The sequence below is a fragment of the Lissotriton vulgaris genome, chromosome 7, assembly GCF_964263255.1.
Source record: "Lissotriton vulgaris chromosome 7, aLisVul1.2, whole genome shotgun sequence".
Taxonomy (NCBI): Eukaryota; Metazoa; Chordata; class Amphibia; order Caudata; family Salamandridae; genus Lissotriton; species Lissotriton vulgaris.
In genome coordinates, this window is record NC_141695.1 from 1,541,057,255 (window position 1) to 1,541,083,712 (window position 26,458).

At 45.9% G+C, this 26,458-nt stretch overlaps 1 protein-coding gene across 2 annotated transcripts in view; it reads left to right on the top strand.

Moving 5' to 3' along the window:
- LOC147705961 (uncharacterized) overlaps window positions 1-26,458 on the top strand; it is a 277,062-nt gene that overhangs the window by 218,937 nt on the left and 31,667 nt on the right. For both annotated transcript variants that reach the window (XM_086932425.1, XM_086932426.1), the window contains 2 exons: window positions 5,870-5,937; window positions 9,744-9,789. In XM_086932425.1, the coding sequence (XP_086788551.1) occupies window positions 5,870-5,937; window positions 9,744-9,789 (114 nt within the window). The remainder of the gene's footprint in view (window positions 1-5,869; window positions 5,938-9,743; window positions 9,790-26,458) is intronic.

A 26,458-nucleotide genomic window follows, 5' to 3' on the forward strand; every position in this document is an offset into this window, starting at 1 on the left:
TATCGCTTAGGAACCTTGCTATTATCAAGGTGTATCTCCTAAGCGATGAAAATCGGCCGAAATGCATGAATATCGCTAAAAAGTCAGCGATATTCATGCATTACCGAGCTAATGCTCTTAGCCATGTTATCCACCTACCATTGGATAACATGGCTAAGAACTGCTCAGGGGAAGGTGTTAGCTTTTGGAGATATTCGCGCTTAGCGCGAATATCTCCAAAAGTTGGTAATAGGAGCTAGCGATGTTAGCGACTATTTCCAGTCGCTAACATCTTGGCACTCCCACTTTGCATGTCATTAGAGATAAATATCACTGACATGCAAAGCGGGGCCCAAGATGGTCGCTATCTCCTACTAGCAGTCGCTAACTGGTGTTAGCGATAGCTAGGTAATAGGGAGATAATTTTATCTCCGCTGTCTTGGCTTTTAAAGCCAAAAAAGCGGAGATAAACCCCCTTGATAACATGCCCCCTTGTGTTTTCAGAGCCAGCCTCAATCACATTTTCACTCACTCTGGGGAGTAGAGGAGGAAGGCCTTGGCTGGAACCCTGGAGGAGAGGGAAGAAGGCAGCTGGTTGCCAGCGTTGCAAGGGAGCCCTAGGTTATCCATGTGAGGAGCTAAAGGGTAGGAAGAGGCTAGGAAGTCTAAAATCAACACGCATAGTGATTGACTAGTGAATGCCACCAGAAGCAAGATACAAACATCCTAATTTATGACCTACCTATCTTTTACTACTCTATCTCCCACATCTCTGTTTATTCCCTACCAAACTCACCTCTTGTGATACCCTCATTCTCTTCAATTCTACTGGTGCCTTTTCTCTTCAGATGAAAAAATTAACCAATTTCCTCGTAACTAAGCATGGGCGAATTTGCGATCAGCGAATTTGCGGATTTTTGAATTTGCGATCCGCAAAATTCGCGAATTCGTGCAAATTTGCGGATTTTTTTATTTTTGCAAATTCGCGGGGCGCTTGGCGTGTTCGCGGGGCGCTTTCCGTGTTCGCGGGGCGCTTTGCGTGTTCGCGGGTTTTTTTTGTGCAAGACCGCGATGCGCCCTCCGGATCATCACTGCCACCCTCTCATTTTTTGTGCCCTTCTGCCCCCTGCCCCACTCGTTTTTTGTGCCCTTCTGCCCTCTGCCCCACTCGCTGTTGTGCCCTTGTGCCCCTTGCCCCACTCGTTTTTTGTGCCCTTCTGCCCTCTGCCCCACTCGTTGCTGTGCCCTTCTGCCCTCTGCCCCACTCTGTGACCTTCTGCCCTCTGCCCCACTCCTGTTTTATTTTAGAATGGCGCCGGCAAGCTGCCAGCGCCATTCTAAAATAGTTACTAAGTTAGCTTCATCAGGATACACTAATAGATCAAATAAAGCAGGTGCTCGAGCACCTGCATTTTATCTATTAGTGCTTCCTGTTGAAGCTAACTTAGTAACTATTTTAGAATGGTGCTGGCAGCTTGCCGGCGCCATTCTAAAATAGTTACAAGCTTGAAGTTTGAACTTTTGCGCCCCGGATCCATTCCGCTCGCGAACTCGCGGATTTTTGGCAAATTCGCGGGAGTTCGCAGATCGTGAATTTGCCGAAAATCCGCGAAATCCGCGAAATCCGCGAGCGGATTGGATTTTGCGCCCATGCTTACTCGTAACCTCCTTTATGGCAAATACATTGTATTTCTTGCTCCTCATCACATCTACATATACCCTCCCGACGGTAATCAACCTTTATCCCGCATTTTTTTTCCCGCGGACTTTCAGGCCGCATACTATTAATCCGCAATGTCATTCATCCCACATACCATCATCCCGCATTTTTTTACAATGCATGTGCTTTTATCACGCATGCCTTTACAACGAAATACGTTGTAAAGGCATGTATGGTAAATGCATTTGCGTTGTAAACGATGACGATGACGAGAGAGGTAAGGGGGTTTGGGTTAATTTTTAAGGGTGGGGGTCGTGCTGGGGTAGTGATTGTGTAGTGTAGTTTTGTGTTAGTGTAGTGTAGAGTTGTGGTGGTTGTTTAGTGTAGGGTCGTGCTGGGGAAGTGTAATAGGGGTTAGGGTAGTATTGTAGTGTTTGTGTAGTGTAGGGTCATGCTGGGGGTAGTGTTTTAGGGTTTAGGGTAGTGTTGTAGTGTTTGTGTAGTGTAGGGTCATGCTGAGGTAGTGTTTTAGGGTTTTGGGTAGTGTTGTATTGGGTCATGCTGGGGGTAGTGTTTTAGGGTTTTGGGTAGTGTTGTAGTGCAGGGTCAAGCAGGGGTAGTGTTTTAGGGTTTAGGGTTAGTGTTGTAGTGTTTGTGTAGTGTAGGGTTATGCTGGGGTATAGTGTTTTAGGGGTTAGGGTGCTGTTGTAGTGTTGTAGTGTAGGGTCATGCTGGGGGTAGTGTTTTAGGGTTTAGGGTAGTGTTGTAGTGTTTGTGTAGTGTACGGTCATGCTGGGGTAAGTGTTTTAGGGTTTTGGGTAGTGTTGTATAGGGTCATGCTGGGGGTAGTGTTTTAGGGTTTTGGGTAGTGTTGTAGTGTAGGATCATGCAGGGGTAGTGTTTTTGGGTTTAGGGTAGTGTTGTAGTGTTTGTGTAGTGTAGGGTCATGCTGGGGTGTAGTGTTTTAGAGTTTAGGGTAGTGTTGTAGTGTTTGTGTATTGTAGGGTCATGCTCGGGGTAGTGTTTTAGGGTTTAGGGTAGTGTTGTGTTTGCGTAGTGTAGGGTCATGCTGGGGGTAGTGTTTTAGGGTTTAGGGTAGTGTTGTAGTGTTTGTGTAGTGTAGGATCATGCTGGGGGTAGTGTTTTAGGGTTTTGGGTAGTGTTGTAGTGTTTGTGTAGTGTAGGGTCATGCTCGGGGTAGTGTTTTAGGGTTTAGGGTAGTGTTGTAGTGTTTGCATAGTGTAGGGTCATGCTGGGGGTAGTGTTTTAGGGTTTAGGGTAGTGTTGTAGTGTTTGTGTAGAGTAGGATCATGCTGGGGGTAGTGTTTTAGGGTTAAGGGTAGTGTTGTAGTGTAGGGTTATGCTGGGGGAAGTGTTATAGGGTTTAGGGTAGTGTTGTAGTGTAGGGTCATGCAGGGGTAGTGTTTTAGGGTTTAGGGTAGTGTTGTTGTGTTTGTGTAGTGTAGGGTCATGCTGGGGGTAGTGTTTTAGGGTTGTGTTGTAGTGTTTGTGTAGTGTAGGGTCATGCTGGGGGTAGTGTTTTAGGGTTTAGGGTTGTGTTGTAGTGTTTGTGTAGTGTAGGGTCATGCTGGGGTGTAGTGGTTTAGTGTAGTATTGTAGTGTTTGTGTAGGGTCATGCTGGGGGTAGTGTATTAAGGTACTGTTGTAGTGTTTGTGTAGGGAAGTTATTTGCTTTATGGTAGTGTTGGGGGGTCGTGCTGGGTAGTGTAAATGTAGAAAAAGGACTGTGTGTCAAGGGTGGGTGGTGCAGGGGTGCTACATTAGAGTGTAGGGTAGTGTAGGTTAGGGTAGTGTACTTTTACTTACCTTTACAACTTTTACAACGAGTATACCTTTAACATGCATGCCTTTACGCTGTAAAGGCATGCGTACTAAAGGCATATTCGTTCTAAAAGTTTTCGTTCTTTTAATTTGCGGCCTAATAGTACATGCAGGATTATTTTTGCGGACTGATGGTATGCGGGCTGTTTGTCTGCGGGATAACGTCATATATTCCCTCCCGACTGAAAGATTCGCATTTGCTCTCCTAACCAATATGCCTTCCTGTACTTGGATAGTACACCTCTGCATATTTTCTTTTCAGCTTTGATGGCCTCTGTCTAAACACTCCATGCCTCTGTTCCTCATCATCTCTCACTATTCCCTCCTAACATTTTCTCCCTCTTTGTTTTGACTATATCCTTTATCTCTTGCTCCTCCTCACCACCCTCTATGCCCTACTTACTTGCTTCTCATTTATGCCTATGAATTCCACAGTCTCATGATACACCCTGGCTCACACAGGCACTATGGGTGTGCAAAATAGCATAACCTTTCCTTGGAGTACGTGCGTAATTCTTATGAGAGTTGTAGGTTTTACACATGGGATGCTATCTGTGTGAATATCACATGCAAGATGTGCCTTCAAGTATGAAAGTCATGGAAGATTCCTACTCAGTATTTTGTTCATCAGATTTCTACGGTCACAAAATGATCATTGCTATGTCACAGAATGAGACTGAATAACACATCCAATTTCACAGCTACCACACAACATTTTGGGAGCAAACCCTTTATCCTGCAAAATAAAATCATGAGATCAGCGTTAACATTTTGAAATTGCACATGATACAAATATTCCAAAAAACAGGTACTATGTGAAATTATGTTGTTGTAATAAACATTATACACACCTTATAAACTGAACATTCCTGCTTCTACTGTTTTCTGAAGGAGTAGCATCCTTGCTTGCCCCTGTTTTTCTTTTGATCACCTGGCCTGGATGTAACCCGCCTGCATTCAACTACGTCCCATCCAGTGAATGTGTGGAGAACTCACAGATGTCCTGAGTGTTCCCAACTGCGCCACTCTCATTAAGCCAACTAGACTTCTTCATATTCCTCATGTCAATCAGCAGGTAATGTCTGGGGGTCCATGGGCCCCCCTTTGCCCCCTGCAGAGGGCCTCTGTCAGGAGACGCACTCACAGGACGCCACCTTTTAAATGGCGCCCCTCAGTGCGCCTCCTGATTGCTTCTTTGACTCTGCACCAGTGTCTGTAATATGGCACGAAAGCAAAGTCAAAGGAATTCCCTCATTTGCATATGGCACGGCCCTATGCAAATGAGGGAACATCCTCTGTTGATAGCGCTGGCACTTTAAGTGCCCCAGCACTATCGGTACTATAGAAGGGTACGCACAAGTGCCTGTGCCCCCTTCTGTAATACCAAAGTGACCCTGGGGCGAGCTAGCGCCCATTGCACCCCGGGGCACCTTATGCAATACGGCACCAGGCCTGCGTGATCACGCTTACCCTGAAAAGTATCATTCTTGGCTCTTGCTGTTTGCTGGTGCGGCAAACACGGGCTTCCTGCTCGTTCCCCTTCTGCTGTGATTCTGCGGTCTCTTGTTGCAGATGCTAGGGTTGTCTTTTGATGGTGAAGTCACAGTAACTTCTCGTGAACACCTATCAAACCTTAGAAGAAAGATTACCTATATCGTAAGCTATATTCTTTTGTAATCAACATGGAAGGTGGGAGGATTAAGTTTATTGGGTACGTTTTATTCATCGGTTTCCCCTCTCCATTCAGTGTTTTTACAGATGCATCTTTATCCTTTTCAGCAGGCGTCTTTTTCACTTTTCCTACTGATTGCTTTCAATTATTTTAATGATGTGTATTACCAATCAACCTACTACTGATCTGTGATGTATTTTGACTCTTGCCTTTCAGTAGAAAGTTTTCTTTCAAGTTACTCTTTTATTAAAGTGGACTGATGCTGACAGTGATTGGAATGTGGAGTGTCTCACACTCACACACAAGATTAATGGTCCTGTTTTCTAATATCGGTTGGCATGGGTTATATTAAAAACTGAGGGGCATATTATCAAGGACCGGTGTTAAAATTATCGCCGTTTTATCGGCAGGAAACTGTCAATAAAACGGCAATAATGGGCTTGATAATACGCTCTTGTTAATTCCCATAGAAGGCCATGTTTTGGTGTTAACATGGGCTTCTATGAGAATTAAAAAGGGCGTATTATCGAGCCCCTTATCTCTGTTTTATCGGCAATTTCCTGCCGATAAAACTGCGATCATTTTAACACCGGTCCTTAATGATATGCCCCCTGAGATTCATAGATGAGAGTATCGATCTGTACTTGTTGTTGAATTGTTCAGAGGAGCCTGGAAAATCGAATACATTTTTTTAAACCTGATCTTTCTATTTACAGACCGTGACGTATGGGGTAACTTTTAATTTTGAAAAACCTTGTATCATGTATTCTCTGGTTGCTGGGAGGTAAGATGTATTTATTTATACATTTAAATACCGTTGGCGTATTGAAGTGCTGAAAGACAAGAGGGGTGGAAGGCCACTGAGTTTGTATGACAAAGGGCTGAAAGAGGTGACCATTCAAGTGCCATGGATGTTTGCAAGAGATCATTCCATTTTTGGAGCCGTGTAGCTCACAATGTTTCTTCCCTCTGCCATTTGTGTTTTAAAACTGCCACTACTCTTGTGTCAATACCATGGATTATTTTATGGTAAAAGATTGCTAATTCAGACAAAAATGGAGACAGTGAAGCCAAAGGACACCTTATGTTAGGATGGAGGACATGATTTAATGTACTGGATGTAAAAGAAGATTAGATGAGTGACAATATTCTGTATTCGTCCACTAAACACCTGATCCTCCCACACCACCACTGACCATCAAGGTGCAAGAGATTTTAATAACAGCGGCTAGTGTTGATTTTCCAAAGTTTCGCACAGTATCAGAAAAGCCACTTGTGGGGGCACCGATAGGAACTGCTGCACCTCATTGCGAATTGGTCCTATAATTGTTCCGTTCACTTTTATTCAAAACACATAGTAGTACTGATAAAAAGTACACTCTGGTGGAGGGGCTGGGGCACAATACTTACACTCTGGTGGGCGTAGAGGGGCACAAAGCCAAGGGTGCACACAGGCAATCATTGGTATGGAGCCAGAATTAAGGCGTGAGCCTGGTGCTCTGAATTATAAGGAGTGATCGACAAATGCAAATGGTGGCCACACGCTTTCACCATGAGGTGTCCACCAGGCACTCATAACTGGTGAGAAGCAATGTTGCTGGAGAAGAAGGGCCCACATGTGGCAGGATGGAGGGGGGTTGAATGACCACTTTCAATGAGCACTCGTTGACTGCAGAAAGACTTTGTGCCATTCTCACCAAGCAAAATATAACAACAAAATACTGATTCAAAATTTGACAGACAGCCCATGGAGCCAATGCTTGCAAAGAAGTCTCACCCAAGCAAGCCAATGCCTAAGGAGGGATGACCCAAAGGCCCTTTCTGTATAATATAGTGTGCTGTGTTTTTTGTTCTCATGAGCTTCAGTGGACTGGAACTTGTCAACCCCAACCTAAGACATTACAGTAGAAACTCACTGCAACAGTGCTTTTCGAAGAATAAAACGCAAAGCGAAGACAGAACCGCATTCACCGTTTACAGCATTCAGAAAAGGCAGTATCATAAAGGGTTTGTTGGTGCACCACAGAACCAAGCAGCAGTTTTATGCACCTGCAATACATAAACCAAATTCATTGAACACGATATTGTTCGGTGTTAGTACTTTAGTTTCATATAGAGCAGATTGAAAACAATGAGCAAGGTTCTCTTCTTTCTGTTTCTGAGCTGTGCTTTCTGGAAATAAAACACTAACTCAGAGAAATATTTCACAAAATGAAGTCACTTGGTGCACTGTGGGCGTATGAAACAGGTGCTCACCACTTCTCTGTGCCAACAAAGCCCATCATGATATGGCCCCATATCTCTACTTTTATTAAGAAAAAATATAAAATAAAAAGAATACAAAATCAATATGAGCTACGTCAGATGGAAGTCAATGATATGACAGAAGGGGCAGCAGAAGCTTGTGTGGACTCTTCTGTAATACTGATAGAGCTGATGTACATGTAGTACCAGCATTATCATAAGCGAGCATTCCCTCATTTGCATGGGGGTGTGTCTCCATGCAAATGAGGGAAACTTCTTGCCTCTGGTTCACAGCTGCTCGGGGGCAGCACATTCTTTGTAATACGGTGCACTGTCCCTGTTTATAGGTGCACCATGGTGCAAACAGGGACAGTTCACCCATCCTATAATACGGTCCAAGGTGTTACTACAGCTCCCCATTCTTTCTGCTCCCAGTCCTGTGCACATATTCTTTTGCAAATTAGTCTGCTGTAGGGAAAAAGACACCTTGACTTCAGTGGTCATTTTCAGAGTGCGGTGCAGGCTCGGCTCTAGGCGGCTGCACTAACAGTTGTCACGTGAGGATAATGTAAACAGATACGAGTGAAGAAATCATTACTGATTGAAAACTGTCACTCCCTACTTTCAATAGCTAATACTAGTAAGACCAGAAATACTGCTAACCAAATATAGTCCTTATCTCTTGAAACTGGTCAAATTGAAGAGGCTGATTGTAGCTGTCTTGTAATGTGTGCCCTTCCAGCTCCTCTAGTTATCTGATACCGATTACCGCACCTCTCTAGATGTATATATTAGCTTCAGATTTATACAGCAACTATGTACTGTAATTGATAACACATATCATACAAGGATATACTGCTCATTAAGTTTAGAATTTGTGCATAACTATTTTAATGTAGTGTATTTAATTAGGTTAGGATTAGCATTACAAATACAATGATGCTATAACTTTCTATTCAACTTAATTGAGTGGAAGAGCGATTGGTATTCCAGTTACAGTACTGCTTTATTGTAATACGCATACTTTTATTTACTTTCTTTAGAGGCTAGGGACAGCTTTAGTGTGAGAAAATTACTATTTAAAATGTTTTAAGAATATATATTTTAATTCTATTTAGTGTTAGTTTTGGGGCAAGTGGCAATTACAGTCTATGTAGGTATAATGAAATAAATATAGATAAATCAAATGATTGGCCTTACTGGACAATTTAGTTTAGGGAACAAACAGCTAGATTCATGAAAGAAAATTGCGCTCACAAAGGGCCAGATTCTGAGAATCTGGCCCTTTGCGAGCGCAATTTTTGCATTTGGGATTCATCATCCCAAATGCAAAAATCGGTAATTGCGAAATCGCATATTTGCGAGGAGTTGTATTTAAGGAATCTCTATTTGAGATTCCTTAAATGCAATTCATCACCATGTTTAATTTGCGAATTTGCAATATTTGGCCGCTATTTACCACGAATTGTAACTTCGTGGTAAATAGCGAAAACTCAGAAAAATGCACTTTAGTGCATTTTTCTGAGTGGTATGCTACACACACACATGTCCTTTGGACATGTGTGTGCGCAACATCTGGCTACATTTGCTTTTCAGGGGTGCTACAGGGTGTCCTTTGGACACCCCTGGCACCCTTGAAATCGCATCCTTATTTGCGATTAGCAAATTGCTAATCGCAAATAAGGAATAACTCCCCATTCATTCCGATGGGCCCTTTGGCCCATAGGAATGAATGGGGAGTCATTCCTTATTTGCGATTAACAATTTGCTAATCGCAAATAAGGAAGATGTAGGAATCGCAATATTATTTGCAATTCCTACATGAATCCCGTTTTGCAGTCCTTAATAGCGATTCCTTATGAATCGCTATTACAGACTCGCAAAAACGGGACTTTGATGAATCTAGCTGAAAGTGAATTAAGGTAGTTCTGGGAGTAAAGTGGACAAAGCAAAGGACATTCATACTGAATTGTTTCTTGGTATTTTATGACTGATGTTCATTGCCATCTAACTCAAATGCACTCATAATATCGACTTCAGGATGATGAATGGATGAGTTACCCGCCAGGATGCAAACTTGTCTGAAAAGTGGATAAACCCAGATCGCTACTGTGGTTGCATAGTCAACTCAACCATCAGTTCCGATTTATTTTCTGTTTTCGTTTGTGTTTTTAAGTATTTAGCTTGGTTGCTATATATAGATGCACCTGTGAATATGTATACATGTTCATTTTCCATTCTGCTTCTATGTGTATATATAACGGCACTCATTGGTATGTTTTTAGGAAATATTCACTTTAGGAAAAAAATATGTAAACTGGCTTCTTTCATTTTTGTGTTTTTCAGCGTGGTCAATGTGAAGCTTGCTCCTGGCCAACTCTCTTGTGACGTGGTACGTGGAATTATAGTATGAAGATTAATTGTTGGCAGAGCACTATAATTGCTGTTGAGACCGACTTCGGCTCCCAGAATCCACCTACCTCTCCTATGTCACACTGACTATATATTTTTATCTTTGACCCTGTACAATGCTCTGCTGCCTTTCAGCCACTTCCGCACTTAGGGCCTCATTAGGATGGAGGATTTTCCGCATCCTCCGGGCCGGCGGAAGCCACCGCCGGCCCGGAGGATGCGGAAAATCCTCTGCGGACCCACCAAAGACCCACCGCCACATTAGGATGGCTGGTGGGTCCTGGTTTCCGTCCGCAGCTTATCCGCCGCGGTTGGCTTACAACCGCGGCGGAAAAGCACTAATATGGTGACGGTGTCTCTCAGACACCGTCAGCCAGATTAGGATGGGCTGTGGAACATGCTTTTCCGCGGCGGCTTTTCCGCCGTGGAAAAGCATGTGTAACTTCACTGCGGGGGCCCGTTGCGGGCCCCCTAGGTGAAGGGGGGTGGGGGGTGCACATGTGGGGTACCTATGGTACCCCCCTGCATTTGTATGCAGTAAGCGGCAGGCACCGCGCGGTGCCTGCCACTTTCTGCATACAAATGCAAAGCGAGCATTTTTAACATTGCTGCGGGTGCAGCTTGAAGCTCCACCCGCCGCAATGTTAAATATAGAGGATGTGACCGCTACCCTTGCGGTCACATCCAAATTGCACAGGAGGGAACTCCGCATGCCATGCGGAGGTTCCCTCCTGCTCTGGGGTCGCGGACGGACGCAAGTTCGTCCGCGATCCTAATGACCCCCTATGTACATTCTTGCATTCATACCTTCCTACATACAAACATACATGTGTATTAACCCTCACATTCCGTCACTTTGTTAGTGCAGCTGGTGTGTGTGGGTGTGTGTGTGAGTGTGTGAGTAGGATTCTTTACTGTACACATTTTGAACAGTCACTTTGACTATCACTGTATATCGATTCACATCCTAGGTCTGAATTATAGTTCTGGTGTACTAGCCCTGTTTGTGCCGCTGTGCACCCTTAACTGGGTGCACCCAGTGCAGATTGGGGTAGTGCATCACATTACAAAAAAAGTTGCTGTTAGAGTGCAGGCATGAACTCATGCCTCTGTTGTCAACAGCAAGTTAGTGAAAGGTGGACTGGCTGTTTGAAGCTGCAGATCTGCCTATCACTACAGTCAAAAACTGCGCCCCACTTTGAAGGGATGCAGGGACGCCCATGCACAACGTAGCAGCATGTGAATACACCCCTTTAAGAGGGATGCTTAGGTTGTCGGTGGGACCACCCATGCCCCTCAAAAGGGCACAAGCAACAGCGGTGTATACTCACTAGGTCTATGCCTCTTGACAGCGGCGTTTCCTCCGAGATGGTGTCTGCTATTTTTTTCATCTGTTTTTATTTGTTTAATTTTACAAACAGTTACACATTAAAAGGTTTGACATGTTAACACAAGTTACAATATCTGATTAGGTTCGCTCTTTTTTTGTAAAATGACAGAGGGCCCGTTCATGTTACCCGTAAGAAAAATTCTAAAAAAGGTCACATCAATGCTTTTTTGGCAGCAATATATATGCATACGCACATTTTACCTTTACCTTCTCTGTACAATGGCAGGATATGTACCTCCAAGTCCAGGAGGGCTACTAGATCAGTCTTGTGTTGTGCTGTAGGAGCTCCAGCGTGTTGTGCTAACAGTGCGACCCCTTGGACAACCTAGATAATAATGGGAGACAAGGGGGAAAAGGAAGGGAGAAAGAAAGTTGACAAGGGTAACATGGCCCAACCTCAAGATCCCCCAACCCCGCTCTTCCCTCTTTCTCTACAAATATATAAACAACATACACATTGCTTAGCTATTACTGCATCAAACCACGGCTGTAGTGTGAGGCGAACGTGTTGATGTTAGCTACCCCCTCTTGTGTTTGCTATTGGGCAGTGTGCCCACTCTCATTGCCTGCCTCCATTTGTGGCATAATGGGTTCTGAGTCATTCAATTCCAGGTACGGCTCGATTTAGAAGTCTGGCAAATTCTGTCACAATAGGCGGCAATGGGCGGGGGGGGGGGGGGTGGGTCTTGTAAAGCCCCAGTGTGTCTTCCCTGCGTAATGCAATGCTTTCTGCCTTGGCCCATGTTAACATCGATTGCCTCCGGGCCACCAGCAGGGAGGTGCTGATGATTTCCATCTCCTAGTGATTAGACGTTTTGCCACCAGCATTCTGGGGTCTAGGAAATGAGTGGTCACCTTAACTCGTTTACTTCTATGGAAAAGGCCCAGGAGGCTTACCTCCCATGTGTGAACTAGTGTGAGGCCTGCGCAGTTGGATAGCTAGGTCATGACTCCCTGCCAGTAAGGGGTGAGGAGCGGGCAGGCTCATGCCATGTGTAGGAGATCAGCATCTGGTATGTGGCATCCGGGGCAAGCGGTGTCTGCACAGTGGAAGTATCTATATATTTTGGCAGGAGTGAGGTACGGTCTCTGGATAATGTTGTACTGCATGAGATGAAAGCGGGCATTATAGAGGATTCGGACCGGGCTTTCTAGTATGGTAGCCCATTCCTTGTCAGTGCAGAGGTGGGCCAGGTCTTGCCCCAGTGCTGTCTCAAAAGCAGTAGCGATACCCGTGTGGAGGTGTACCAAGGCCGAAAATCATTTTATGAGGTGTCTACCTGACCCTATAACATGTAGGTATTGAGGAGTTATGTGTGACTGGTGAGCCTCTGAAATTTCTACCCAGTGCCACTATTAGTGAAGCATGAAGCAGGAATTGACCCAGGGGTAGACCCTCCACATCCATCAATATATCATAAGTTAGTTGGGCAAAATCCCGGTAGAGGTTGTCTAGTGTTTGTATGTCTGCTGTCTGCCAGATGGTGAACTCTGCGGATGCGGTAGGGCCATGGCCTCTCGGCTTGCCCAGCAGTGGTAATGCCAGTGCATATAGGACATGGGCGCATGTGATGTATAGACTTCTGCAAAGCAGGAGGAAATCACTCAGTTATAGGCGACAAAATCTAGCTAAGAAAGGAAGAAATTTCCTTTCTTGAGTCCCCTTACTCACCAAGGTTTCCCCACGGTGATATGCTTCATCATTGGGGCCATCTCAACCCACTGCGGGTTGAGGCGTGCTACGACTTGCGGAGATACATAGGAACACTATTTGTGATGAACTATTTGTGGTGCAGTGGTGTGTATGGAGTGGAGTGAGTTAAAAATATCTAACTAGTGGGCGTAATAACTTTTATTCTTGCTCCTAGTTGATATATTAAAAATGGGGAGAGTCTCTAGGGGGCCTTGTTGCAATGAGCCAGGTGTCCCTAGTGGACGTCAAAATGTTTCGAGCTTCCCCAATGCTCTTCTTCAGGTCAGGCACAGGGTCGTCCTGTGACTACCACTCCTTGAGTGACCTAAATAAAGGAAAAAAGGAATCGTGCTGCAACTAATAAGCAAGCGCGGTTAATACATAAGATTTACTAAAGTAGTATCTTGGTTAGAAAGCAACAATGCGTTGTGGAAGAAATCCTCTCTGGCTTGTTTGCCTAGTGTGTCCCTCGAGACCGCATGCGAACAAGCCAGAGAGGATTTCTCCCACAATGCTCGAGAACCTTCCATCCCCTCCAGGACCATGAGGCACATTGTTGCTTTCTAACCAAGAGGAAACGACCTTGGATACCCTAGCGAGATAAGGCTTTGGAAATTCATTTCCATTCCAGAGAGTAAAAGGCCTTTTCTAAGTCCAGTATCAGACACCCAGATTGAGGCCAACTAAGGACCGAGTATTTGGAGACAAGGAAGAAGCACCACAAGTTTACCCAAGTGCTACGGGCTGGGACAAATCTGTTCGGTCTGAATGGACCAGGTGGCCAGGCGGTCAGCCAGGACCCTAGCCAATATTTTATAGTCTGTGTTAAGCACTGCCAGGGGCGGTTGGAACACAAAGAAGTAGGGTTTCCGTCTGGTTTTGACAGAGATATGAGCAGAGATTTGCACGACAATGCAAGGACTGGCTCTTTGTACAAGTCATGTAAGCAGGGGGTCAATGTAGAGGCATAGGCTTTATCAAATTTGGCTGGTAGGCCATCGGGCCCTGGTTTCTTACCCGCTGCTTGGGCCCTAATGGCCTTGTGGTTCTCAAATTGTGTGAATGGCTCATCAAGCTCCCCTCGCTGCTCTGGAGTAATGACAGGTAGCCTGATCATGGCAAACAATGCATCTAGGCGATATGACCCAATTCTCAAGGTCGATTGGTATAGGAAGGTGTTGTGGTGTGTAAGTTCAGCATGGATTTCATGCTGGGTGTGGAGAATTGCACTGTGGGCGCGCAGTGAAAGAATAAGACCTGGGACTGCTCCTGACATATCAACCACACCAGCACCGGCCCGCACAATCTGAAATGGCATAGGTGCGAACTGAGTGATTTTGAAATTGAGACTTCGCAGGCTCTCCAACAGTGAGGAATATTTATAGGGTGCCGCTGTTAAGCAACAAGCACACTACCGGTTTGTTCCAGATTGTGTCTCAAGTGTCAAGAGTGAATTTTCGATGCAGGTGATACTACAATCTAATTGCTTGTGAGTGTTCCATGTTGATCCCAAGCTATGTCCCCTGATGGTTACGTTAAAAGCGTCCCATTAATTCAAACTCTCTGTTGCCATTTCGCTGTTGAGGTTGAAATATTCTGCTGTTGCAGCTCCCAGTGACTTCCTAAATGGTGGGTCTTCTAATGCCGCGGTTTGGAGTTGTCACTTGGCTATAGCTAGCATGTCCACCTACCAAGTGAGTTGCATGAATTGAGGATTGTGGTCCGAGTGCGTGCGACCTAAATCGTCAATCAGTTTAGCCATGGGAAGGAGGCTGGTCGAACCCACCATCCGATCAAATCAAACTTGTAGGTTGTGGGGTGAAGAGCAAAATGAGTAGACCTATGTTTCAGAATTGCAGGCATGCCATATGTCTACCAAGCCCCCAGTGCTGGAGCCAGTCACTTAATACTTGTGCATTTGATGTGGCTACAATACACGGAAATGAGAGAAACGAGCGTTTTAATGTAGTATGAAGAACAGAGTTAAAGTCTCCCCCTAATGGCCAGGGGATTCTCCACCAACTAGACATTGTGTTAGATAATGTGTGTAGGTATGCCATTTGGCCTGGGTTGGGGGCATATACCAACCCTAGTAGAAGCTGATACCATTAAGGCGGCATTGGATCAGGACAAAACGTCTATCAATGTCCACAGTTGAAACGTCTGCCACAAAGGCGGTCCCTGGCCTTAAACAGATCAGGACTCCTCTTGCACATGAGGGGTAGTCTATAATGAATACCTTGCCCCACCAATGCTTTCTGAGTCTGTCGGCTTCAGTTTGTTTCTGATGTGTCTCTTCAGTAGAGCTATGTGGGCAGACCTGCACTTGAGGTAAGAGTTTACGGCATATCAAAGTGAGGGCGTGTGCATTCCTCTCACATTTGATGTGATAATGTAAGTGCGTGCCATGTGGATGATATGTTGGTACCCCATGGGGGGGCTCCTTCAGGTTTGTGTCTTTCCCCTACATGTGTCGGCATGGTCAGGCGAGCACTGTCAGGGGCATCAGATGTGATAGGGCAACTAGTTAAAACTTGCAGAAAGAAACTTAACCTCAATATGTGTAACATTTCCTGAGCAGAGGTATAACAGGTATCCGCCCAAACTTTTAAACTGCCTGTGGCAATCCCCAGTCTTGTAAGCCAGCTTAAGGAGGGAGATCATGTCTACCCCATTTGTGTACAATGTTTGAGTACCCAACTATAGGCATGTGTTTACTGATTATAAAATCTCATTTTAAACCTGCCTTCTGTCTGCACTGTTTCCCATTAGAATTGCTTCCATTCTTGGGCTCCCAGCTGCTGTAAGCAAGTGATCCATTACCTTTGCAGGAGTGAGACGGTACAGAAATTAGTTAGGCATTAACAGCTATGAAATTGCTTCTGGGTCAGGCCTCATTGTTGGTTCATATTATGTCATCTGTTGTTTGTGTACCCGCACATGCTGGGTCCCTAAAAGCAGGCAACGCATTGCCAGTTGGAGGGCGTTGGGTATCTGAGTGGTCAGTGTGTGATGAGGCAGGCCTGATATCTCTGTCTCTCAGTATGTTTTCAGGCGTCATACTAAACAGACATTCCAGGTGGTGTGTAAGCTGCCATTTTAGGGCACCCAGAGGACCAGGGTAGATACCGTGGCCAGATGCTTAAATATGATCAGTTCTTCTGTGAACCCGAGCACGAAAGGGCTAGGTGCCCTAGAAGTGATCCGCCCAAGCAGATATGCTCACTTAAAGATGAGAGGCCCTGGTAAAGGGCTGTGGCTGCTGCAGGACACAAATGTGGAGCTCATCAGCCAGCTTTGTTGGCATGGGTGGGCAGTAGAGTTGGAGTCTCCTCCGCCGTACTGTTTGGTGTTGTGAATGGGGTGGAGGTCATGCCTGGGGGGAGCATCACATTTCTGCGACTGATCATTATGCCACCTAACCCAACAAAAAGGTTCAGCTTGTGTTTTACCCCTCACAGCAGTGGAACATGCAAAGAACTCAATAGGGGGTCCCAGTTGATATTGGTTATTGGTCAGCCCCAGCCAGCTCGCCATATCTCCTGAGGGGGCGGCAGGTGCCAGGTCCAGGGCAGGTTCCAAGCACATCAACTTAATCTTTGGCCGATCAGAGGAGAGGGCCGGTGTATGGTGACATATGTCAGGCCCCAGGAAAACAGCATTAGCCCCAGGAGCCCAGCGTTAGCCCCCGGTGTCACACCACAGCTGTCAGTGGGGTTGCAGGCCCATTTTAGGACTGGCCACAGGTTCATCAGGCAACATGAACGCCCTTGAATGCTGTGTCCTAAGTTGTGCAGCCAACGAGGTGTCTGGCAAAGAGCCAGGTTAGCTGCAGGGCACCAGCACCATGATCTTCATCTTCTCCACTGCCACCAGGCCAAAGCCTGACTCGACCCACAGTCTCCTGGCAGGGACCAGACTTAATGAGGAGGGGTACAGGAACAAGCAGGCAGCAGCCTTCCCGTTCTCTAAATTACACAGTAGTATCTGCCTGGACCGATGGGCAACAATAGCATGGTGGTCACCAGAACCATGTGTGTACCTTTTTGCGGGTGCGCCGCAGGCATGCTCCAGGCAATCTGTGCTCTTTATTATTTGCATCTGGGGTGACACATTCTGAGGTAGGAGTCCAGGGCCAAAGGACACCCTGCCTATGCTTTGTGGCAGTCCCTCAGGCGATCAGGTTCCGTACCCATGCTCCTCTGACCAAGGCGCAGGCAGCGGTGCTGTAGCAGGGACTGTCTGATGCAGTGTATTGGCCCTTGCCCTCCCCCTCATTGTCAAGCCTAGGGCAGACAGGACCTCTGGTCTTCTGTCTGGGACCGCAACCAGGTGTGCACAGGCAGGGCCGCTTCAACACTGTCACAGTTCGCTCTCACAGTATCAGCACACCCGCCAGTCAGCAGTTCAGTTCCCCTGGGCTTCCTCAATGCTGCAAATACTTCATTTGGTCTTGCCTCCCCCTTTTGCAGTCAAGTCTAGGCCCAACATGACCTCTGGGCTTCTGACTGGGACCACGACTGGGGGGTAAGGTGTGCACAGGCCAGGCTGCAGCAATCCTGCCACACTGCGCTCACCTGGTATCAGTGCCTCCGCTATGCAGTAGCTTGGTCCCCTGAGGCCTCCTGAGCGCAGCTGCCACTTCATTAGGTCCAACTGTATCAGCAACAGACCCGGACCAGCCAATGATGAGCCTCAGGCCCCCGACCAAGAGGGGGTTATCAGTGGAGGCCTTGGTAGCCGTGCATTCAAGTCGGTGGGGGAGACTAAGGTCAGTGGTTTAGATGATAGTCGTGCACAGCTCCGTAGTAATCTTTGGGTTTAAGGCGTGAATCGTGCTCCTTCGTTTACTCCCTGCTTTGGAGTATGTATTATGGACTGAGGAAAGCACAAGCACTAACCAGTGCTAGTGTCACAAAGGGCACTGATTTTCGATGTGCTGGATCCACCAGCAAATGTTAATCAATAAAGTTTTCCAAACTTGAAGTTACTTTTCATTGCAGTATTTTATTCATACTTATGAAGATGTATTCATGAGAGTATTCGATAGTTCACTTAATTCTACAACAATCCATATGTTCCCAACAATCCATATGTTCCAATGCATTTCGGCCCACTGGCCTTCATCTGGGAAATCTATGAAACAAGGAGTGGTATCTGTCACTAATATTTCTTCAAAACAAACAATGTTTACATCATCAAATCTTGTTACATATTATCTATCTCCTTCAAATGATATACATACTTTGCTACATTCGACTATTAAAGTAACCCTTTATATTTACACGTGCAAATTTATAGTCCGATGTTCGAGCCATATACATGCATGTTATATTTGCTGTTCACTCGCACCTAGTAACATTGTGCATTAATCTCGCAAACAGTTTAGCTGGCGTAACGCATTAGCTACCAGACATTCGTTGACGCTTTAAACCAATATTAGCGGTTCTAATGCTTAAATATTTCAACTGGCCTCGGGTGGGCTACACGCATTCAATGTAACGTAGTAACGTTACTGTTATAACTTACGACCAAGTTAAGTGGCGTGGTGCATTAGCCTGCTAGTGTTTGGCTGGAAGATAGATAATATGTAACAAGATTTGATGATGTAAACATTGTTTGTTTTGAAGAATTATTAGTGACAGATACCACTCCTTGTTTCATAGATTTCCCAGATGAAGGCCAGTGGGCCGAAATGCATTGGAACATATGGATTGTTGGGAACATATGGATTGTTGTAGAATTAAGTGAACTATCGAATACTCTCATGAATACATCTTCATAAGTATGAATAAAATACTGCAATGAAAAGTAACTTCAAGTTTGGAAAACTTTATTGATTAACATTTGCTGGGAGACTAAGGTCAATCAGGGCCTAGTACGGCCGACCAGTGCCGCTGTCATGGCTCCCGGCAGTTAATCTCCATGCAGCCATAGACCCCTGCCAGTTTTCACCCCAGTGTCTGCAATCGTAAGGGCAACTAGCCCAGGGGAAGGATGCATCAGTGGGGAACACCAGCAGGAAGTGATTAGGGCATTATTGCGCAGTGGAAGCCTTAGCTGGGGCAGGATTTGTTTCAAATAAAAGGGTGAGCACTCAGAGCCTCATTAGGATGGATCTGCAAACTTGGCACTCTAACATACCCACACCCCCTGAGATGGTGTCCGCTAAATGGCCTGGGCACAAAAAAGAATTTCCTCATTTGCATATGGCCACAACCATTAAAATGAGGGAATGCTTGCATGATCCATTTTGCCAAAGGGACTGCAGAAGCATCTGCAACCCTTCCATAATATTATGTCTCCCCAGGGACATTAAAGCAGGTACAAATGACCATGTTGTCACCTTGTAACACTTTGTGTAATAGAAACCTTTAGCATAAATTACTTATTGAGCACACTGTCCGTGTTTGCACTGTGGCTTAACTATGTGCAGATGATGCAGACCAGGGCACAAAAAATACTCTGTCAATAGGGCATTTTCGAACACAGACATTGAGTACTCCCGCCAAGGAGAGTGCATTAGGGAAGGTAAAGGAGCAGTTTGTAATCGTAGCTACACCTTTCATTCAAGGTGGGCTGGTCTCCATTTGAAGAGTCCAGCCAGGAACCCAATGCAGGTGTTACAGAACCCAGCTGTAGGGGGAACCTGGATGGTTCACTTGGACCCTGTGCCCCATCCACAAGGGGTGCCTCGAGGTGCACAGTTAGTGTGCCACCCAACAGTTTTGTAATACCTATGTGCCCACATCTATAATAAAGCCACACCCTTATGCAGTGTCCCATTGTCTTTGCACAGGCACAAAACTTGTGCCATCCAGGTCCATATAATAGACACAGCCACACAGACGTCTGCTGCCCCTTACATAAAAGTAAACTGTCTCAGGGGCTCAAGAAATAGGCTAAAATGCCTGTTGCACCAGCAAGCTCTTTCTTGAAGACAACCACAGTTGTCTTCCAAATACCGTCAATGGTAACAGTTGAATAGGTACTGCATTTCTCTAACATGGAAGAATGGAGAGCAGAGAAGATCCAGTCATGGACTGAGCCTGTGACACTAGACTTGTACTGCAGGCTTCCTTAGACATAACAAATGTTTTTAGATGGGCTGTTATGCTTCTGGAGCTCATTGCCCCCCGGCACCCTGAGGCAGTCCGAAATTAGGGATACCAAGGTATTAAAAGCACAGGCTTTATGCACAATCACCACGCACTCACCATTTGTAATCACAGTCACCACACGCTCCCTGCTACTCATAACTATAGTCAGAACAGCGTTTGAGCTCCCTTTCATGTTTTTTTAACTTGGACACTCTGGTATTACTTGAGGCATAGCACCCTAAAAAACGGCATTATGTACCTTCAGAAACCGCAATACACTAACCGCCAGGCCTACCACGATACGTTACTTTCCATTCATAGCCATTATGTACCAATATGGACAATTTATCTTGCCATAAACATGCAGGGCTGCCAACTCCATAGCACGCCTTGCACTATACCAGTATCAATGGGTGTAGAGACTTGCCATTTCTGAATTGTTTATCTTTGACGATGCCAGCATTTCAAAAGAAATGCATTTTTGCTTTTTATAAATATGTGTACTTACTATTCAAAAACGTTTTAATTCTTTTTAACCATCACATTTGTTGTATTCTCATTCTTAAATACACAAGCAACAGGACGGCACGCAACACTATTTAAGTAATTTCACCATTTTTGTTACAACATATGTTACTTAATGGAACTGTGACCGAATTTCTCTTCTTCTCTCCTGTTCCTCCCAACAATTATAGGTACTTATTGACCAATGACTTACTCTAACATGGTGAGCGACTGATATACACACCTAGGCTGTGAAATTACTCAGCCTTCACAATCCTAGGACCTGAAGAAAGCCCCCCGACCCGCGAGGGCAATTAAATGGGGCCGAAACATGTCGACCACTCACATGGACAAAAGAGTGCGTTAGACCAGTAACTTGTCTACTTACGCACCGCACTGTTTTTACCTCCCCACATACCGAACCGAGTAAAGCTACAGTTCAGGCATTGTGAGCATTTTAAACTCACCTCACTTGAGCACCTCGTCTTTTTATCACCGATCACTACTGCTATAACCAGCAGGTCTTCCTCCGGGTGGAGGATAGCACATCACATATAAACCCAATGATGATGCTGTAACGTCTCTAACCAAGCGGAGAATCAAGATAAACCGCCAGATGGCCTATGTACATGAATGAGGGTTTCTTAAGAGACAGTATAAAAACCTGACCCTTTTTACACATGTACAAGTGATCCATTCCCCACTGATAAGAGAGCTCATTGGAGTAGCACACAAAATCATAGCATGAGGAGCATAAGTAGGATCCAGCAGTTCGGCCTTATTTTATATAGCATGGACCAGTGGGAACTGGTTGCCTACATGAGTGCGCTTGCTTTTCAAAGAAAGGGTCTTAAGTCACACATTGAAAGGCATCAAAGGCCATGTGGTCAAATACTCTCACCATCCCCATTCTGCATGGTAAAACCATCAGAGGCCACATTTAAGAATTTAGGTATGGCTCCTACCAGGTCATTCATGTAGACTCAGCCACACAAATGTTATACCCCCTTGCCCTACCACTACACCGTCTCATCAATTATGGTTACAGGTCTGACCCACTCAGTATTACTAGAGTAGAATTATGATTATTAGAAAAGAGAACCCAGGCTTTATGTCTAGTATAAAGGCTTGTATTTACAAAAAGGGGTGGTGAGGGACAGAGTCTCTGAATTAAGCAGAAAGCTCTCACCCAGTCAAAAGATCAGGGCTAGATCCAACACCGTTTTTTAGCTCACTGCACCATCCCAGTTTCAGAACCTGACTGTATGCAAATTAGTCTGCTCCTGTCCCAGTGCATGATGGGAACAGGACAAACCAAACTACAGAAGCCAATTCTTACACTGGGAAGGAAACAAGCTCCCGGGGACCGGTTTCTGGCATTACAGCCGTCTTCGGCCCGGTTTGCTTGAATCCTGATGGTGCAATGAGCAAGGGTCTCACATCTGAGAATACCCTTCCACGCTTAGGGTGGACAAAAATATTTACAAAAAGGGGTGGTGAGGGACAGAGTCTCTGAATTAAGCAGAAAGCTCTCACCCAGTCAAAAGATCAGGGCTAGATCCAACACCGTTTTTTAGCTCACTGCACCATCCCAGTTTCAGAACCTGACTGTATGCAAATTAGTCTGCTCCTGTCCCAGTGCATGATGGGAACAGGACAAACCAAACTACAGAAGCCAATTCTTACACTGGGAAGGAAACAAGCTCCCGGGGACCGGTTTCTGGCATTACAGCCGTCTTCGGCCCGGTTTGCTTGAATCCTGATGGTGCAATGAGCAAGGGTCTCACATCTGAGAATACCCTTCCACGCTTAGGGTGGACAAAAATATTTACAAAAAGGGGTGGTGAGGGACAGAGTCTCTGAATTAAGCAGAAAGCTCTCACCCAGTCAAAAGATCAGGGCTAGATCCAACACCGTTTTTTAGCTCACTGCACCATCCCAGTTTCAGAACCTGACTGTATGCAAATTAGTCTGCTCCTGTCCCAGTGCATGATGGGAACAGGACAAACCAAACTACAGAAGCCAATTCTTACACTGGGAAGGAAACAAGCTCCCGGGGACCGGTTTCTGGCATTACAGCCGTCTTCGGCCCGGTTTGCTTGAATCCTGATGGTGCAATGAGCAAGGGTCTCACATCTGAGAATACCCTTCCACGCTTAGGGTGGACAAAAATATTTACAAAAAGGGGTGGTGAGGGACAGAGTCTCTGAATTAAGCAGAAAGCTCTCACCCAGTCAAAAGATCAGGGCTAGATCCAACACCGTTTTTTAGCTCACTGCACCATCCCAGTTTCAGAACCTGACTGTATGCAAATTAGTCTGCTCCTGTCCCAGTGCATGATGGGAACAGGACAAACCAAACTACAGAAGCCAATTCTTACACTGGGAAGGAAACAAGCTCCCGGGGACCGGTTTCTGGCATTACAGCCGTCTTCGGCCCGGTTTGCTTGAATCCTGATGGTGCAATGAGCAAGGGTCTCACATCTGAGAATACCCTTCCACGCTTAGGGTGGACAAAAATATTTACAAAAAGGGGTGGTGAGGGACAGAGTCTCTGAATTAAGCAGAAAGCTCTCACCCAGTCAAAAGATCAGGGCTAGATCCAACACCGTTTTTTAGCTCACTGCACCATCCCAGTTTCAGTACCTGACTGTATGCAAATTAGTCTGCTCCTGTCCCAGTGCATGATGGGAACAGGACAAACCAAACTACAGAAGCCAATTCTTACACTGGGAAGGAAACAAGCTCCCGGGGACCGGTTTCTGGCATTACAGCCGTCTTCGGCCCGGTTTGCTTGAATCCTGATGGTGTAATGAGCAAGGGTCTCACATCTGAGAATACCCTTCCACGCTTAGGGTGGACAAAAATATTTACAAAAAGGGGTGGTGAGGGACAGAGTCTCTGAATTAAGCAGAAAGCTCTCACCCAGTCAAAAGATCAGGGCTAGATCCAACACCGTTTTTTAGCTCACTGCACCATCCCAGTTTCAGAACCTGACTGTATGCAAATTAGTCTGCTCCTGTCCCAGTGCATGATGGGAACAGGACAAACCAAACTACAGAAGCCAATTCTTACACTGGGAAGGAAACAAGCTCCCGGGGACCGGTTTCTGGCATTACAGCCGTCTTCGGCCCGGTTTGCTTGAATCCTGATGGTGCAATGAGCAAGGGTCTCACATCTGAGAATACCCTTCCACGCTTAGGGTGGACAAAAATATTTACAAAAAGGGGTGGTGAGGGACAGAGTCTCTGAATTAAGCAGAAAGCTCTCACCCAGTCAAAAGATCAGGGCTAGATCCAACACCGTTTTTTAGCTCACTGCACCATCCCAGTTTCAGAACCTGACTGTATGCAAATTAGTCTGCTCCTGTCCCAGTGCATGATGGGAACAGGACAAACCAAACTACAGAAGCCAATTCTTACACTGGGAAGGAAACAAGCTCCCGGGGACCGGTTTCTGGCATTACAGCCGTCTTCGGCCCGGTTTGCTTGAATCCTGATGGTGCAATGAGCAAGGGTCTCACATCTGAGAATACCCTTCCACGCTTAGGGTGGACAAAAATATTTACAAAAAGGGGTGGTGAGGGACAGAGTCTCTGAATTAAGCAGAAAGCTCTCACCCAGTCAAAAGATCAGGGCTAGATCCAACACCGTTTTTTAGCTCACTGCACCATCCCAGTTTCAGAACCTGACTGTATGCAAATTAGTCTGCTCCTGTCCCAGTGCATGATGGGAACAGGACAAACCAAACTACAGAAGCCAATTCTTACACTGGGAAGGAAACAAGCTCCCGGGGACCGGTTTCTGGCATTACAGCCGTCTTCGGCCCGGTTTGCTTGAATCCTGATGGTGCAATGAGCAAGGGTCTCACATCTGAGAATACCCTTCCACGCTTAGGGTGGACAAAAATATTTACAAAAAGGGGTGGTGAGGGACAGAGTCTCTGAATTAAGCAGAAAGCTCTCACCCAGTCAAAAGATCAGGGCTAGATCCAACACCGTTTTTTAGCTCACTGCACCATCCCAGTTTCAGAAACTGACTGTATGCAAATTAGTCTGCTCCTGTCCCAGTGCATGATGGGAACAGGACAAACCAAACTACAGAAGCCAATTCTTACACTGGGAAGGAAACAAGCTCCCGGGGACCGGTTTCTGGCATTACAGCCGTCTTCGGCCCGGTTTGCTTGAATCCTGATGGTGCAATGAGCAAGGGTCTCACATCTGAGAATACCCTTCCACGCTTAGGGTGGACAAAAATATTTACAAAAAGGGGTGGTGAGGGACAGAGTCTCTGAATTAAGCAGAAAGCTCTCACCCAGTCAAAAGATCAGGGCTAGATCCAACACCGTTTTTTAGCTCACTGCACCATCCCAGTTTCAGAACCTGACGGTATGCAAATTAGTCTGCTCCTGTCCCAGTGCATGATGGGAACAGGACAAACCAAACTACAGAAGCCAATTCTTACACTGGGAAGGAAACAAGCTCCCGGGGACCGGTTTCTGGCATTACAGCCGTCTTCGGCCCGGTTTGCTTGAATCCTGATGGTGCAATGAGCAAGGGTCTCACATCTGAGAATACCCTTCCACGCTTAGGGTGGACAAAAATATTTACAAAAAGGGGTGGTGAGGGACAGAGTCTCTGAATTAAGCAGAAAGCTCTCACCCAGTCAAAAGATCAGGGCTAGATCCAACACCGTTTTTTTAGCTCACTGCACCATCCCAGTTTCAGAACCTGACTGTATGCAAATTAGTCTGCTCCTGTCCCAGTGCATGATGGGAACAGGACAAACCAAACTACAGAAGCCAATTCTTACACTGGGAAGGAAACAAGCTCCCGGGGACCGGTTTCTGGCATTACAGCCGTCTTCGGCCCGGTTTGCTTGAATCCTGATGGTGCAATGAGCAAGGGTCTCACATCTGAGAATACCCTTCCACGCTTAGGGTGGACAAAAATATTTACAAAAAGGGGTGGTGAGGGACAGAGTCTCTGAATTAAGCAGAAAGCTCTCACCCAGTCAAAAGATCAGGGCTAGATCCAACACCGTTTTTTAGCTCACTGCACCATCCCAGTTTCAGAACCTGACTGTATGCAAATTAGTCTGCTCCTGTCCCAGTGCATGATGGGAACAGGACAAACCAAACTACAGAAGCCAATTCTTACACTGGGAAGGAAACAAGCTCCCGGGGACCGGTTTCTGGCATTACAGCCGTCTTCGGCCCGGTTTGCTTGAATCCTGATGGTGCAATGAGCAAGGGTCTCACATCTGAGAATACCCTTCCACGCTTAGGGTGGACAAAAATATTTACAAAAAGGGGTGGTGAGGGACAGAGTCTCTGAATTAAGCAGAAAGCTCTCACCCAGTCAAAAGATCAGGGCTAGATCCAACACCGTTTTTTAGCTCACTGCACCATCCCAGTTTCAGAACCTGACTGTATGCAAATTAGTCTGCTCCTGTCCCAGTGCATGATGGGAACAGGACAAACCAAACTACAGAAGCCAATTCTTACACTGGGAAGGAAACAAGCTCCCGGGGACCGGTTTCTGGCATTACAGCCGTCTTCGGCCCGGTTTGCTTGAATCCTGATGGTGCAATGAGCAAGGGTCTCACATCTGAGAATACCCTTCCACGCTTAGGGTGGACAAAAATATTTACAAAAAGGGGTGGTGAGGGACAGAGTCTCTGAATTAAGCAGAAAGCTCTCACCCAGTCAAAAGATCAGGGCTAGATCCAACACCGTTTTTTAGCTCACTGCACCATCCCAGTTTCAGAACCTGACTGTATGCAAATTAGTCTGCTCCTGTCCCAGTGCATGATGGGAACAGGACAAACCAAACTACAGAAGCCAATTCTTACACTGGGAAGGAAACAAGCTCCCGGGGACCGGTTTCTGGCATTACAGCCGTCTTCGGCCCGGTTTGCTTGAATCCTGATGGTGCAATGAGCAAGGGTCTCACATCTGAGAAT